At 50.2% G+C, this 15,867-nt stretch overlaps 4 protein-coding genes across 4 annotated transcripts; 2 read left to right on the top strand and 2 right to left on the bottom strand.

Moving 5' to 3' along the window:
* Positions 1-41: 41 nt before the first annotated feature.
* On the bottom strand, positions 42-6,599 carry BC939DRAFT_453009 (PLU-1-like protein-domain-containing protein). The gene is made up of 9 exons (XM_051555870.1): positions 6,122-6,599; positions 5,812-6,012; positions 5,409-5,697; positions 4,849-5,314; positions 4,275-4,731; positions 3,802-4,176; positions 1,510-3,715; positions 1,186-1,433; positions 42-1,158 (listed from the first exon to the last, which is right to left on the bottom strand). Exons 1-9 carry the CDS (start codon positions 6,407-6,409, stop codon positions 265-267), a joined length of 5,424 nt encoding a protein of 1,807 aa, XP_051411801.1. The 5' UTR covers positions 6,410-6,599; the 3' UTR covers positions 42-264.
* A 1,078-nt stretch (positions 6,600-7,677) lies between these two features.
* BC939DRAFT_453011 (uncharacterized protein) lies at positions 7,678-10,167 on the top strand. Its single transcript, XM_051555871.1, has 2 exons — positions 7,678-9,807; positions 9,929-10,167. Exons 1-2 carry the CDS (start codon positions 7,829-7,831, stop codon positions 10,029-10,031), a joined length of 2,082 nt encoding a protein of 693 aa, XP_051411802.1. The 5' UTR covers positions 7,678-7,828; the 3' UTR covers positions 10,032-10,167.
* Positions 10,168-10,292: 125 nt separating this feature from the next.
* On the top strand, positions 10,293-14,141 carry BC939DRAFT_529313 (phosphatase 2C-like domain-containing protein). The gene is made up of 5 exons (XM_051561505.1): positions 10,293-11,298; positions 11,419-11,452; positions 11,568-11,773; positions 11,884-12,328; positions 12,465-14,141. Exons 1-5 carry the CDS (start codon positions 10,767-10,769, stop codon positions 14,092-14,094), a joined length of 2,847 nt encoding a protein of 948 aa, XP_051411803.1. The 5' UTR covers positions 10,293-10,766; the 3' UTR covers positions 14,095-14,141.
* On the bottom strand, positions 14,142-15,503 carry BC939DRAFT_453013 (uncharacterized protein). Its single transcript, XM_051555872.1, has 4 exons — positions 14,874-15,503; positions 14,642-14,765; positions 14,386-14,526; positions 14,142-14,305 (listed from the first exon to the last, which is right to left on the bottom strand). The coding sequence occupies exons 1-4, from the start codon at positions 15,468-15,470 to the stop codon at positions 14,211-14,213; spliced, it is 957 nt and encodes a 318-aa protein (XP_051411804.1). The 5' UTR covers positions 15,471-15,503; the 3' UTR covers positions 14,142-14,210.
* Positions 15,504-15,867: the final 364 nt, after the last annotated feature.

Genomic DNA, 15,867 nt, shown 5'->3' on the forward strand with positions numbered 1-15,867 from the left:
AATCATTGTATGCAACTTCTTTCTTTTTTCTTTTTTTTTCTTTTTTTTTTTCGACGTCTTGTTTTATTTCCGAAAGTTCGGTAAGAAGTTGAAATGCACGATGATGCGGCGCAGAATTAGCTTATTTTGCGCACGGACGCTCAACTAAGCACCCAAAAAATCGGTTTCCAATATTATGTAAACAATCGTCCAGGCAATCGGTGCAGGGACAGTGGAAGACACTATGATACATTGCACTACTACATGAGGTGAACAATACTAATCTCAAACGGCTGTAGTTGCTGGCACTTTAGCAGCACTCGGTTCTTCGTCTGTCTCTGTTTCTCCACCACTACCCGTTTCCAGCTGGGCGAATCCACCTCCAGCAGTCGAGGGTCCAATCGTCATCGCCGACATCTCAGATTCACGAAGTGGTGGGGGAGGCTGATGGGTCTTCAAAGGCGGAAGTTCCGAACCTATCATGCCTGGTTGGCCATGACCAATGTAGCCCGGATAAGATCGTGTCGAGGACGCTGGTAGTGGAGGCGAAGAGCGACGGCGGTAAGGCGCGTAATGCGTATGGTGGTTGTGGTGATCATGTCTCATAGGGTGTGGTGCATCGTGGGGATGGTCATTGGGATCCCTGTGATGTTGTCGCTGGTGATGATGAGGAGAAGGAGGCAGATAGTGGCCATGTTGAACTGGGCTATAGGACTGGGCGCGGTATAGGTGGCTGTCAGGGTGGTCATGGCTCCCTGGCGGATGTGGATGTCCATGAGAATGGGAATGCGGGTGCGGATGTGAGTTCGGGTGGGGGTACGAATGAGGATGAGAATGCGATGACGACGGCACTGGAGCTTGACCGTGGGGATACACGGAGGAGTGGGGCTGCATCGGTGGCAGCTGTGGGTGTTCTCTTGGAGGTGAGGGCTGGTAGTGTCGATAGGGACCATTTATATGTGGAGGAGGGTACCGAGACTGCTGCTGCTGTTGGTGATGCGATGACGGCGACGTTGGCGGTGGCGGCGAATGATAGTGGGGCGCGGGGATCGGATGCGATGCAGGGTAGGGCGGCAGTGGATGAGAGGGCCTTCTTTGGTGGGGTGGGTGTGGCTGCTGCAGAGACTGCAGCCTGTCTGCCAGCAAAAACACTTCGCTGAACGACGGCAGCGTGGTCGTGGCCCCACCCGACTGTGAGATTGTCGTCGCGTTCGAATCTGTCGATATGGCCGAGATCGTGGACTGGCCGCCAGAGGACTTGCGGCGCTTGGGCTTCATCTTCTCACCATTCTCTGATGGTCCCCGTCGCTTGTACGCCCGCTTCTTCTTCTCCTCTGTCCCCATCGCTATTCCGGTAGCAGGGTCTGTACTGTCCTTGCTCGACTTTTGTCGCTTCTTCTTCGCATCCGCCAGATCCTTGTTAGCTTGAATACGATCTAGAGCTCTTGCATGCACTATTATGCACAGAAAACATCGCTTTGTTAGTGCCGGTGATACATTATCATCCCATCAACGAACACGCTATCTCACCTTCCACAGGATATTGAGCTTGACCCAGTGCGTAAGCTTTCTTCCTCACAATGCAGCAGATCGGGCAGATGAACTTTGTGAACTTCTGCACCTGTTCGAGATCGAGTCCCGCGCAACTTATGTGGAGCCACTCATTGCAGAGACCGCACTGGAGCATGGTTTCGTCATCGATGTTCTTCCTCAATTCCGGTTCTGTCGCATGTTCCTGAGAGCACACACAGCTTGACGCGATCGTTGACAGGGGCGGCGCTGTAGGGTATGTTGAGAGCATCACTCCTGGCACAGGCATCGAGGAGGGACAGAGTCGGAGAACGTGCGTGCGGAGTGCTTCTCGTTCGGCAGGCAGTTCAATCTCAAGACCTTCGATCTTTCGAAGATAGCCTTTCACCTGGGAAATGTCCTCCTCCGTGATTGGAACCTGCTGCAAGAACCCGGCCACCTTCCTTTGAAATTCTGTAGTCATACTAACGATCAAACTCAGAAGAGGCAGCTCTGGGGTCATAATGCGGATTGTCTGTGCGTCCTGGCAGCTCTTTGCAAGTTGTTCCAGCGTCGGTCGGGCTTTGTCGCGTTTGATAACCAGGCTTAGGTTGCAGATCGGACAAATGTAGTTGGACTTTGCACTCGCTTCTCGTTTTGTTACGCGCACACATGGCCCATGGTACCATTCATGGCACTCATCGCACTCCACCATCATCCCGGACTCTGCTGTCCGACACAAGCAATAGATTTGGTCCTCACGGTCGGCGTCAATTGAGGCGTCCAATCCTACCGGTTCCTGCTTCTCGATGCTCGCTTCAGAGGTTGAAGCTCCGGCTTGCACATCCATAGTCTGAAGTTGTGTCGCATCGTTTCCCTTAATGGACTCGTCATTCAAGGCTCTAGGGTTATCAGTTCCTTCAGTTTCCGCAACGTGCGGCATGGTGACGCCATCGCCTTTGTTCGAGTCTTTTTCCTCTTTAGCTACATCTGTGTCCTTCCGAGAAGAGTTGTCACTGTCGGTATGATGAACTCCGTTCGATGACACTGTTGGCAAGGATAACTTCTCATCTGCGGTGCAAGTCTCTACATTCTGCTTGAGATCCTCCAGCACCTCTTGCAGCTCCACGCCAGCATATTTTTTGATCTCCAGGGGCAGCAGCAGCTGCCGGCATGCTGTAAACCATTCATCGAACCTCCTGGTCTCCTCTTCAAATATTTCCTTGTGCTCGAATGTGATTGGAATGGTGTCGGCAACTTTGAGGCACCTCCTAAATTCCGAAATATTTGGCCTGTTCTCATACTTTGGTTCAGCCGATTTCTTCATAAGCTGCTCAACAGTCTTCTGCCACTCCACTGCCTTGTTGTACAGTTGATCCGCTTTAGTGAGCACGTTCCTTGGGACAGGGAAGCCTCTACCAGCCTCGATGACCGCCTGCAGCTCATCCAAGTCGACAGGGTTCTTTTCCATAACCTCGCGAGCCCTCTCTTCCCAACGCTGGCCTGCCTCTTGCTTCTTAATCAAATCCACCAACATTGGATTCGAAGGAGACACGCCACTTTTCTCGGCGTCCTCAATGAGAGTACAGATCAGCAAGTAATCCTCCTGAAGCATGCCCTTTGCTGACACCCGTTCGATCCAGGTTAGATCCGTCACAATCACTTCCAGCTTGTCGAGTTCCTCCATGGCAATATTCATGCTGATTCCTGTCTCGTACAGCTCACGGCACTCTGCCAAATCGTGTTCAGGCTTGTTAAGAGCGGTCCTTACATCTGTCCGAAAGTCCTCCATTGTCTCGACCGATTCTTCTAGCTGTTTGATCTCGGGACAGTCGAATCGCAATCGCTCAGCTTGACGAAGCAACTCTTGAAGATCCTCCAGCCGTTTCCCGTTCGCGCTCTGTGCACGATCCGTAAGTCGTCGGCCCTGGTGGTGCTTGCGGACCAAAGATCTGGTTGCTGCCTCAACCCACTCATTGGCCGCAGCCACGAAGCGCCTCAGTCGACCAGCCTCTTTGATTGGAAATGGGATTCGATCTGCCTCAGCCAGTAATGATCGAAGGAGCTTGAGCGAGGGCACACGATTTTCTAGCATGGTTTTTTGGTACTTTTCAGCCCAAGCGCCCGGTATCCCGGCAGTGTCAAAGACTCGTTGGGCGATTTCTCTGAGCTGTTCCTCTGAATATCGCAGACGCAGGAACCGTTCGGATGGCTGACATTTGCAAAGCTGGAGACAAGAGCAATGTATGTTAGATAGGGCTCCATGGAAGCAGGAAGCCTCGAGTTTACAAAAACAGGAGACCTTATTCCTACCTCGTCAATGTGGTCATGACAGACGACTTTTGTCGTGCATCGACACCCAACTTGCGAAAGATAGATGTAACAGTTGCAGTGCAAGCATTGCACCTCTTCTTCCGGCCGATCCACCTCTTCCATGACGATCCTTATGGTCGGCTGTTGTTTCAATACATCCTTCCGGTCGGCGAGCTCCCGATCAAGAAGGTTCCTCATCTCATCTTGAAGCCAATGTGCGGTTGCAATGGTGGTGTCACTTAGTGCAGTTGTCATGATCAGTTCATCGTGCGAGAAAACCGGCTGCTTCCTGTGCTCCTTATATCGCTGAACGCATTCCAGGCCCAATTGACACCAGTCTGGAGGCGCGAAGTTGACAGCTTCTGCAAAATTAAACTATGGCAGATGGACATTTAGGCCAAAGGATTAGATGTCGCACAGATTCACAGCGTACCTTCTTCATATGGAGGTTGAATGTAGAAAAAGTCACCTACTCCATGATTAAAGCCGGCATGGTAGGCCTGAGGAAAAGTCACAACAAACTGTCCTGGTCGCTGATCCAAGGCTACGACCTTGACACCATTTTCAACCAAACGCTCAGGCGAAAGCATGGTTACAAGTTGGAAAAGGAGATCCGGTTGTTGTTCAAAAAGCTCGGGAACCGCTTTCCTCATCGTGTCCTCGAACTTCAAAGCGTCCGAGGCAGGCACGCCGTACCATGATTTGGTGTCTCCCCAGTGCATGTAATTGACCGAATAGGTATAGTGATCCTCGTTGTGCCAGCAGAATGTTGAGAAGCACATGCCAACGTAGAGCCAAGGAACCATCATGCCCGAAATGTCCGTCTTGATATGGCAAAACAATGACTCTGGAAGAACAGGAATGTTGTTGAGATTTGCTGGATGTGCTGAGTACTTGTCGTTAGGATGCCTCTCTAGCGAAGGGAAACCGCTGGATCGTGAAATAAAGCGCAGGTTCGTGCATATATCAAGTTAGTATGAAGTTAGGATGAAAGACGCTGCTGTTCATTCTTCGCATCCAGCTTGTGTGTCTGGTCAATGCACCCACCTTCCATGTTGAGTCGAATGGAGATCTGCTCCATATTCCACCTCCGCAGTTTCGTATGCGTTTTCCACAAGTCTCCAAAACTCACGTTCCACGACGTCCTCTGGCACATTTCCATCGATGTATCCTGATTTTTCAAACCAGCTCTTTTTGAAGGTGTTGCATTTCTGCTGGAAGCTGCTTAAGGAATACTCTTCGCCTTCCTCAAACCCGAAATCATCACCGGCCACGAGACATTTCGCGCAGTACCAATCCGTCTTTGGGATATGTTGCAGTGGCGGGGTAAGGCAGTACGTGTGATAGCCCAGTTCACACCCATCGCAAACAAGCATCTTGTCTAGATCGGATTCCGTGCGACATATCTCACAGACATCGGAGTTGCCTTCCCTATTGCTCTCCCCTTTGATAGATCCTTGCTCACTTGGCGCCCCATCCGAATCCGACAGTGATGGTGATGAGAGTTCCAGGTCTGTAAAAGAAGCAAGTGACCATCGTCTGTTAATGATGCTCATCGAGAATCCTTTAGTTGCTGTTGAATCCCTTGCATAGATCAGTCAACTTGCCTGCATAAGATACGGGGTCCTTTCTGGTGCGCTTAGATTTCCTTGTTTCTGATACAATTATGCTGGATGGCTCAACCGCTCCATTTGTGTGGGAATCCGTGCTTGGCTCTCGTTTAAGATTCTGTGTCTGACTCTGGGGTCCCGTTTTGCCTTGCTTCGAAAGATAGATGTCGTACGGTAAGATGACTCTGAAGTAAGCCGATTTGAGAGCGCTAGAGAGTGATGTGCACTGCTTTCGCGTATAGTCTAGTCCACGTCCGATCTCAGCCCATTTCTTTTCCTTGGTGACCTAGGGTAACAAAAATGTGATGTTTGTTCAGACCAGATTTTTTCTCCTCGTATGTATGTTCCTTCAGCATGTTATTGTTTCGATGAATCATTATCCTAAGAGACGCCATCGCACCTGTTGATATCCACCGCGAGAGATGACCTCCTTCCGAAGACGAAACAGGTCGATCGGTCGCTTGTCCAACTGTGGGATCTTGAGCACAGGATGGCCCTGTTGGCGGTGGAATTTGTAGAGCTGATCCAAATAGTTGAGGTTTGTTCTCGTCTCACCCTCCATGCTATTCAGTTTCTGGATTCTGGTCTTGAAACGAAAGGTCTATGAACGGCTCCCAATGGAGTGGAGGAGTGAGATACGACTTGATTAGTATATGTATCTTAAGCCTTCCAATCCCTCCGTCGCCACCATCTCTGGATGATATGGTTACCTCTGTATCCAAGGCAAATGGGGGCTTCCATCCTGCTGGAGGGATGATTTTGCATATGCCAGCCCTCTCAGCCTCATGACGGATGCTCTCGATAAACCTGAGTGGCTCCATGAACTCATCGGCTGTCGGGTAGTAACAGGGTGCGTCCTGAAGCCCAAAAAGTCGGGTGGATGAATCAGATCTCGGATTCTCTGGCGGGGCTGTTGTAGATACAGAGGACATGTCGAGCGCGGGTGCCTTTGGATACGCGGTAGCCTTGACGGCTCTGGATCTGGATTGTTTCATCATTTTGGATACGAAAGAGGTCCTGATAGGAAGCGGGTGAAGTCGACAAAGCTGCGTGGGTAGGTCAAGGTCAAGTCAAGTCAGGTCAGGTCAGAAGCTCAATGGGTCATTAAAGTAGTGGCGGTTTGGTTGGTGAGGATGTGAACCTGGTGGTAGTGTTGCGCCGACGAAGGCGAATGGTGAGAGAGGTGCGATTAGGATTGGGTCGAGTAAAGAAAGCGTTCTCTTCGACACACTTTGGCAGAGTGACGCAGCAGATGCGATCAGGGACCTTCCAGCGGTCCCTTCTTAGTCTAACAGCCAATTGTTGGTTCTCTCAAAGACCCAAACTTTAAACGATCTCTTTCAGGTTCCATGGGCTCAAACGCAACTTTGAATAAGCTCAATTGAAACCCATATACGAACTGCCCTTCCTGTCGCGGGTATGTCGAGTTGTTTATGTGGATAAGATATATGCATCGAACAGACACAGACACGCAGATGACAGACGCGTCAAGACCAGTCGTGACAAAGAAATCATAAACGACTGTAAGATGCTTTTGTGTTTGCTCGTCCTACTTTTTACACTTACAGCGGCGCTCGACTCAGTATTCTAAGATCAGGAGGAATAGGAGGAGGGGGCATAGCCGAGACAAGATGCACACAGTAACCTGCTGTGTCATGGAATAGATAGACTAGTACATGTACAGTACTTGTATCCCAGTCTGCTGATGTATGTTGTGCTTGGATGTGGCAACTGGGAACAACTGCAAAAACAGGAGAACACAGCGAATAGCAAGCAGAAGACTGACGGGAATGGATCGAGGGGATGCACGGGTAAAGACGACTAGGACGTCTGAATGCTTTCTTTGGTTTCTTCCCGTCGTCGGGGCTGTCGATTGTTTTTGTCCTTTAGTCTACCATGTGCCCATGAGACGAACAAGGTTTTGTTTGATCTTCCAGTCCGTGTGTACAGTACTGTGTACCTGACTTGCACGCCAGGCATTGTCACACAATGGAGGGATGGGGGGGGACACTGCACACAAAAAGAAAGAAAGAGAGATCTCGTGGCAAATCATTCGTCCTCCTTCATTCATTTATTCATTCATTCATTTCTCTCTTCATTCTACTTCCATCCCTTCGCTTCTTCACTTCTTCACTTCTTCTTCTTCTCCTTCTCTTCTCTTTCTTTCTTTCTTTCTTTCTTTCTTTTTTGTCTCTTCACACTCCCTCTTCACTCCCTATCCACACCCTCTCCACTCCCTTTCCACACCCTCTCCACTCCCTCTCCACTCCCTCTCCACTCCCTCTCCACTCCCTCTCCACTCCCTCTCCACTCCCTCTCCACTCCCTCTCACTGCAGATCAGTCCCTCACACTTGACCTCCTACTCAGTCGGCAACTGCTGCTACAACCCTCAATTGTTATCCATACATACCTCACCATGAACAGAGAATTCAGCTCGTTCCTCCCTTCCTTTCCTCCGGCCAAGAGGCTATCGGCCCTGTCGATCTCCTCGCCTTTGTCGATCACCTCACCCACGTCCATCAGCAGCCCTGTGCTCACCCCTGAGCCATTACCCTCGCCACCAACCCCCATGCCGCACCTCAGCGCCAGCCGTGTGCTCTTCGAGGAGGGTCTCTATAGCGATGTCACTGTGATCCTGCAGGTGCCTGGATCCATCAAAAAATCCCTCCATCTTCACTCCCGAATCCTCACCAAAGAGAGCGACTTCTTTGCAGCACTGCTGGCCGGCAAAAAAGACCTAGGTGAGAAGGCCATCACACTCCTAGATGAGAAAGACAGCCAGGGGTCACAAGTGATCGAGATCCAATGCATGGATGCTCAAGAGCTCTACGCCTTCGAATCCTCGCTGCGATTGCTCTACACTGGCACCTGGTGCTCTGACCGCGATTTCCAGACCAGCTCCCTCGATGCACGGCTTCGCCGTGGACTCGATGTCGTAAGCCAGGCAGGTCGTCTGTCCCTCAAGGGTGCTACCACAGCCCTCCTCCAGGAAGAGATCACTCACATGTGCAAGAGCCAGCCCGATCTACTGGAGAAGGTGTCCAAGTCACTGAGGCCTGAAGATCGTGAGGACGACCAGGCTATTCTCAAGTTCGATCGCGACGCGTTGCAGCAGTTGTGTCGAGTGGCAGTGACTAAAGTTGAGATCCGCGACCACTGCGAGCTGGCCATCGCCCGCAATCTCTATGGGTCTAAGAAGTTTCGTGAACTCCGCATGTCCGAGGTGCAGCTCTCAGAACTGAGGCCGGGCTACATATTTCCTCCTGGCGGACAAGAGTCCATCTATCTGCTAAAAGGCGCACCCTCGCTCCCTCTTCATCCCTGCCGAGCAACAAATGTCGAGGCATTACGCCATGTAGTAGACCACTATACCGCCTACAACTCTCAGCAGCCATTGCGAACGCGCGAGTTCTACGTGATCCCCACGGAAGAAGACATTGAGGATGACGACGACATTGGCCACCGGTCTGTTGCTACTCTTCATGATGTAACCTTTTACAGAGTCGCATTCTCAACCGGATATCAATGGCTTTTGGATCAGGTTATCAAGGTCAGGGCCCCTTTTGAACTGATCATTCTCCTTCTCAAGGATGCCATTGACGAGAACTCGGATCGGAGCAACAACGTGGCCTTCGGCGAATTTGCATCGACGACCGACGGCGATGTCTACTTGCAGGGCGTAAACTACATAACAGATGGTCTCCTGCATGCCTTCCAAGACCCCACTCTGGAGTCCTTCCGTAACCCTGGCGCCTCTGGATCTCTGCTGAACATGATTTCTTATGGGATCAATTCGCTTACAGACCTGCCTCCACTCCGACCACGTCCCAAATCAGTCAACAATGATGCCAATGCCCCTCATCATCATCAAGAGTACCAAGCACTTTCGACGCTAGTCATGGAATTCTTCTGGCAGGTGCTCGAGCTCGCACTTAAGCGCCCACACCATCTCGAGTTCGTCCAGCTCTTATTAGAGTCGATCACCAAGGTGGCGCCACTAACACCCTTCGATGTTGTCGATCGTATTGAGGAGCGACTTGCAGAGCTGTTGGAGGAGACGCGTAGGAAGATCATGGAACAACGCGGCGACGTACCGGCGGAAGAAGAAGAAGCCCCTGTAGTGGACGTGGCTAAAGATAGTGAGTCCGACATTGTCAGCCCTCGGGTCAAGAACGAGGATGCGTTTGGTAATATAAAGGGCAGCTTCTCTGATGGCTACCGCAGCGAAGTATCTAGTGGCCGAAGCGAGGATCCAGAGGAGCGACGATCGATGGTGAGCAGTGTTCTCCTGGCTAGTGCTCCGATCGTCAGCTCAAGCGATGATGATGCTTCGTCTGTGCACGAAGACGAACCAGAACCAGAACTCGACGCGGAAGTCGAGGCACCATGGATGAGGTATGTCAAGCTAACATACGTATTTCTTTTTTTTGCTGTGTTTTCTGTCAATGGAATATATGGTCAGCTCTGCGGTAGACTAACTGATCGGTTGCATCTGACCTTTGAATGATATCCGTAGGCCTGAGTACTTACAGCCGTTGTGCCTTCAGCTACTGACGACATTCCCGATGAATATCCAGTCGTCTCTACTGTGGGCCATCCACGATCTTCAGCTCCTGTAGATGCTGCAGGCAACCTATTCCAGCCCTATATACCTCTCTTTCGCTCTTTCATCATTTTTGCATAGCTAAATAGAACACACTCTCCACTCACTTACACTTTCAACTTTCAAATACATTTGTCTGCCACCAACCACCAGCTCGGAATACATATTGTTGCACGCGTTGCCGCCTTCTCCACACAAATTGTGAATCAAGCACAGGCGCACGCCTGCCAGTCACTCCGACAAACAAAATAGTCAGTGCAGCCGGTGTTCATCTCGCAACCATCCTTCCTGCCCAGCCTTGACTTAAGCCTTCGCTACCTTCGTTGTCTTTGCATTGACCCCTTCTGGCCCTATTTCGTTCGCAAGGGACCCCAACTCTGTCCCAGCAACCTTCTCTCTTCTTTTGTCCTGATTTCTTCGTGCTCTTATTCGTTTTACACATCAGTTGTAGCCCACCTCGTATTTGTGTGCATTTCACTCTTCTTTCGTGTCCTTAAATAAGTAACAGACCAGTTCTTTTTGCTGTTTGGATACCCTTCTCCTCTTCCTTTTCTTGTTCTCAATCTACGGCCACATAGCCGTTTGTTTTCTACCTGTCTGTTGGCCTAGCATTACTCTTCAAGGAGAATAGAGCCTTTTTGTGCTGCTGTCGTTGTCCTAGTCTGTTTTGCGCTTAGTTCCCCTGCGGACGGATGCGCCTTTGCACCTTTTCTTCTTTGGTTTCCTGCATACACACAAAGCGAGAAAAACAATGGGTTCTGCCGTCCATGCCTCCTCAGCCTCAGCCTCAACACAACCTGCCACTGCAGAGAGTGCGAGTCCAGCACGCCAGCAGAGTGAGGATCCCATCGTCGGCGGACCACAGGAGGACACGCGCGTCGCTAGCGAAAACGAAGACGGGCACGACCTTGACAGCTCACCGACAGAACAGGCGGTTGCCTCTGATGAAACGGACGAACCTCAAGAACCAGCTTCAACCACAACAGTAATCTTTGCCCAAACCAACGGCTCAAACGAACATATTGAGAATGGAGACGCCAACGCTACCTCATCGTCCTCTGCAGCAGCCTCGTCGTCATCAGCGTCAGCGTCGTCAGTCATTCCCGCAACTCCGGCATCTCAGCCAGGGGACCCGCTTCCAAAGCTGACAAGCAAGTCAAAACTGCCTGACTTGAGTATCTTCCACTTGTTTCCCGAGCAACTGAAGCATCCGCTATTCGCTGCCATCGCGAGAGTCTTGGTTGTGCAAGGGAATGCCTGGCAAAGCGCAACGGATTTGGTCGGTACGTTTCTCGCGGATGCAATGGACATTCAAATGGACCATAATGTTTACAGGAACGACCTTTCGACAATGGACTGAATCTAATCACATTCTCCCCTGCATGCATGCGCTTGGCACACAGAGGGCATTCGATACTTCAATCTGGCCAGCCTAGGGTACGTTTAATGGCGACTACAATAAGGCGTCAAGTCTCGTCTACGCGCAATATTGACATCCAGACTCCGCATGCATGCTAACGGGATTATGTCGTGTTTTGTTGATCCTTTGTAGAGGTCGCACCCCAAGGGGCACAATTCAGGGCGCCATCTCCACAGCACTGAGTGTCGCACATTCACTGGGCACATTTGAGCCGATACAAAAGTACAGGTTGAATAGCACCACATATTACCGCATGGCTCCAAGAACGTTGGATCCCACACTTCCTGATGACTCTGATGCTACCGAGTCGGACTCAATTGTTACTGCACCGCGGAAAGGTAATGACCAAGGGATACGTGAATGGATACTGGCGGCCCGAAAAGGGTGCGGTCATGCTCGCCAAACCGTTTGAATAACAATCACTATGCCGCAAAACAATTCTCATTAGATGTTTCAAAAGGAAAGGCGGTCGCCAAGCCAAAGCCAAAGGCCACATCATCCAACACCAAGCGGAAAGCACAACCGTCTGGTAGTCGCGGGGCAGGAAACAGTAACAAGAAGAGGAAACCAGTGTCAGGGTGGGAGTCTGACACCTTGAGCTCAGGTAGTTCAGACGACGATACCCGGCAAAATGGCTCCAGTAGCCGACACAATACCAGTAACCATAATCACCGGCACCAACAGTCGTCATCCGGATCGAAGCGGACGCGGGCATACTCACCTAATTCCTCCAGCTCTTCACGCGCAAAGGCACCAATAAGGAGAAACTCAATCCCTAATGGGCTGAAGAAGCTGCCAAAGGGCTATGTGTACGATACCGAGTTCAACCAAGCGGCCCTGATGAATCTCTCTGTCAACCCTTCGCAAACAGGCGAATATATGCGGCTCCTCAAGTATGTGCCAAATGCTGGTCTGGATGCGCTGTGTCCATAGTATATTACCTTTTATCTTTACCTTTTTTTTTTCTTTTTTTTCTACATGCCGATTATTGACACTGGACCTTTCATCATGCGACTTCATTGCTGTTAGGGGGAAAAATGCAGAAGAGAACAACTTTCCAGACCGTCGAGGCGAATATGGAGTGGATCTTACACAGGAGCCATCTATGTTTGCGCTTGAACAGCAGACTGGTTACACCTATCCAAGGCTCCGGACAAGCGGCAGGGAGCGTCTTCTCAAGGCAGACTGCGAGGATGGTTACGCCATTGCAGATCTGAAGCACAATGGCAGTTTTCTGGGACGATTGTTCTGCATCACTGACGGTCACGGTGGGCGTGCCTGTTCTTCCTTTGTCATCGCAACGATACCTGGCGCCATGCAGGTGATCCTCGGAAAATACAAGCCTTCAGACCTTTCCCGGCCAAGTGTTCAAGAACTGGTCAAAACTCAGATTACAGAGGCGATTCGATTGATTGACAAGGAATATCTGGAATATAAGAAGCAGCAGTATCTGCTTTTCAAGTCCAAGCAGATTCCAAAAGATCCTGGGAGCGACGGAACAACTCTTATCGTCAACGTCTTTATTGATAAATGGATCATCTGTCTAAACCTTGGGGATTCGAGGACGATGTTAGGCAGCCGTGACCCAGTCGGACGGTGGAACGTCGATTTCTATAGCGAGGACCACACTCCTTCCTTGGAGCGACTTGCACAGTCGATCTATGCGAATGGTGGCGAATTCGTGACGCATGACGACAAGGTTATCAGGTTCGATCCAAACCTGAAGAACGACAAGAAGCACCGTCAGTCTTTGAAGGAGGCCAGGATACGTGTCAAGGATGCAGCATCGAATCCGTATGGAATTCCGTACATGACCAAGAATGGACATTGCGCATCTGTGAACCTTGGGGCATGCATTGGAGACGTTCTCTACAAACTCGATCCCATCAATCCCGTGCTTGGCTGCAAACCCGATATAACGTTTATCGACATTACCGACATCCAACAGGGCTTTCTCCTTATGGCTTCAGACGGGCTCTGGGACTATGTTCAGCGCGGCGGCAAGGTACAGGACCAGAACGCGACGGTCTGTCAATTTGTTGGGGACAAACTCGAGCGCGGCTGGAATCATCAGCGGATTGTGTACACGCTCTCTGACCGAGAAGGCGCCACCGGGCTGTATTCAGATTCGATTCAGGAGTATGATGACTTTACGGCGATCTTGGTGACTTTCAACAAGCAGCAGTTACTGCGCCAGCAGCAGCAGCAGCAGGAACAGGAACAGAGACTAGTTTTGCTTCAACAGCAGCGCCTTCAAGAACAACAGATTCTGCTACTTCAGCAACACCATCAAAAACAGCGTGAATTGGAGAGACTCGAGGCATTGAAGCAGCTGCAAATCCAGAAAGGACAGGCGGAATTAGATATTTTGCGGCGGGAGCAGGAGTTATTACGCAAGGCTACGGGCGATAAGAGTGAGAATGACACTGACTCGGATTTGACAGAGCCAGAACCTGATCAGGATGCGGATGAGTCCACAGCCTCACAGACTTCACTACTGGCGAAAACGGAATCTAATGCAGGATCTGTGAAGGACGCGACCGTACGACCCAAGGCGCCAAAGAATGAGGTGGAGAGGATCAAGCAAGACCTAAAGCAGGAAGTAGCAGAGTCCAGTTTACAAAGCCAAACACTTCTCACAGCAGCGACTCAATCGTGAGCATTGCTTTGAAAAAAGAAAAAACAAAAGCATGAAAAATAAAAAATAAAAAACTGCACAATTCCTTGGCGACAAAGCACCAATCGATTTATTACTCAATCACGGATAACGCCTTCTTATTGTGTTTTGAGTGACTTTTGTCTTGAGGCGGATGCACGGACAGTCGGGACCAAGTAGATGGGCACAAAAACCAAGAACATGACCGCGATTTCTGTTTGCAAGAAGAATGAGTGCATCGTGTAAGCAGAATGCTAACGTATTGGACTGAATGAGACAAAAATACTGACTTACCAGCTACCCAGAAGCCCAGGAGAGGCGACCACACGCTATTTCTGTCGAGGATGTTGCCATGATCAAACAATTGCCAAACGTTGTCGGCAAAGGACAGCTTCGGATTTCTTTCATAGTTCAAGACGGTATATGTGCTAAACACTACAGATGGCGACGGATGTAGTTCGTAGCATTAAAGGAGTATGGTTTACCTGTCAGTTACGCATGTCTGACATTCTCGAGAACTACCAGTCAATAGTACACGATTCATACGAACCTCCAGTAACGGCGACCATGCCCTGGATAATATAATACAAAGATGCATTCAGGAGACGCGATTTATCTCCTGGGGTCACCAATGTTTCGTTCTTCAGCCAGACATAGCACGGAATGTATGCAGCCTAACAACCCACATCCATTTTAATGATAGATAGAGAGTCCGATTCAGTACTGCGGGGTAGTTCTCACCTTGTAAAGCACACACGCTATTGTTTTGCATAATCACTTACAGGCAGCAGTACGACACCCATGGCCAAGAGCGTGAACAAGATCCTGGACGTGAAGAATGTGGTCAAAGGGTAAACGATGCCAGCCCTCCAGGCCACATAGTCGGACGGGTACATGAATCGGTTATATCCCAGTCCTAGGATCGCACAGAAGATCGTGTACGCGTGTATCATCGGCATAAAAACCGACATGTTCAACTGGGGCTCGTGTCGGTGCTTTCGAATTGCTCTGTAGGTAATATAGTATCCAATGATACCGAGAAGAACGTTTGTGAAGGCAAAGACAGTGGGCAAGATCGCATGGATCTCATTCTTGTCGCCAAGGACGAACATCGACTCCCAGCCAGGGTTGTCCCAAAGGAGGTAGAGACCTGAGGGCGCAAAGATGAGAGAGAGGAAGAGGAGGGTATAGACGAAAGAGGGTGTGTACCAAGGGGTGTCGGTGTTCTTAAGGGACCCTGCGGCGCTGGCTGCAAACACGGCCCCAAAGGAGAAGCTCCAGAAGACGTCCACTTCAATCATTTTTGAGTCTGGTCTTGCGATTTCTTGACGGAAAGAAGAAAGAAGGAGTATCAAAAGTGGGTAAGGGAGAGGATGCATTTAAATACCCTCGTATGCACAATGCAGCAAAGTGAACGCGGTTTGTGCACATCATTCTCTTCTCGACCGAGCCGAGTTCTTAAGAAAAAAAACAACAAATACTCCACAGACAGGACTACTCCACAGACAGGGCCTCGTTCATGCGAAAATTCCCCCACAAGTCGATTACGGAAGATAAGCATACAGCATCTCGGATTCGAAATAAGCGTTTCGTGGAGTGAAAATAAGCACTGTACCGTATGGGACACGTTCATTTGTCATTTGACATGTATTTTATGTACTGGCACTTGCGCCCTGCTCCGACAGCGTTAACTCCCTGGACATCAGTCCTGCCGCCGCGCTTTGAAAGTCTGCAGCGTACATCGTTTTTTAAAAGGTCTTTCCAGCTCGCGTTCAC

The sequence above is a fragment of the Gamsiella multidivaricata genome (genome assembly GCF_025024155.1).
Source record: "Gamsiella multidivaricata strain RSA 2152 chromosome Unknown BC939scaffold_36, whole genome shotgun sequence".
Taxonomy (NCBI): Eukaryota; Fungi; Mortierellomycota; class Mortierellomycetes; order Mortierellales; family Mortierellaceae; genus Gamsiella; species Gamsiella multidivaricata.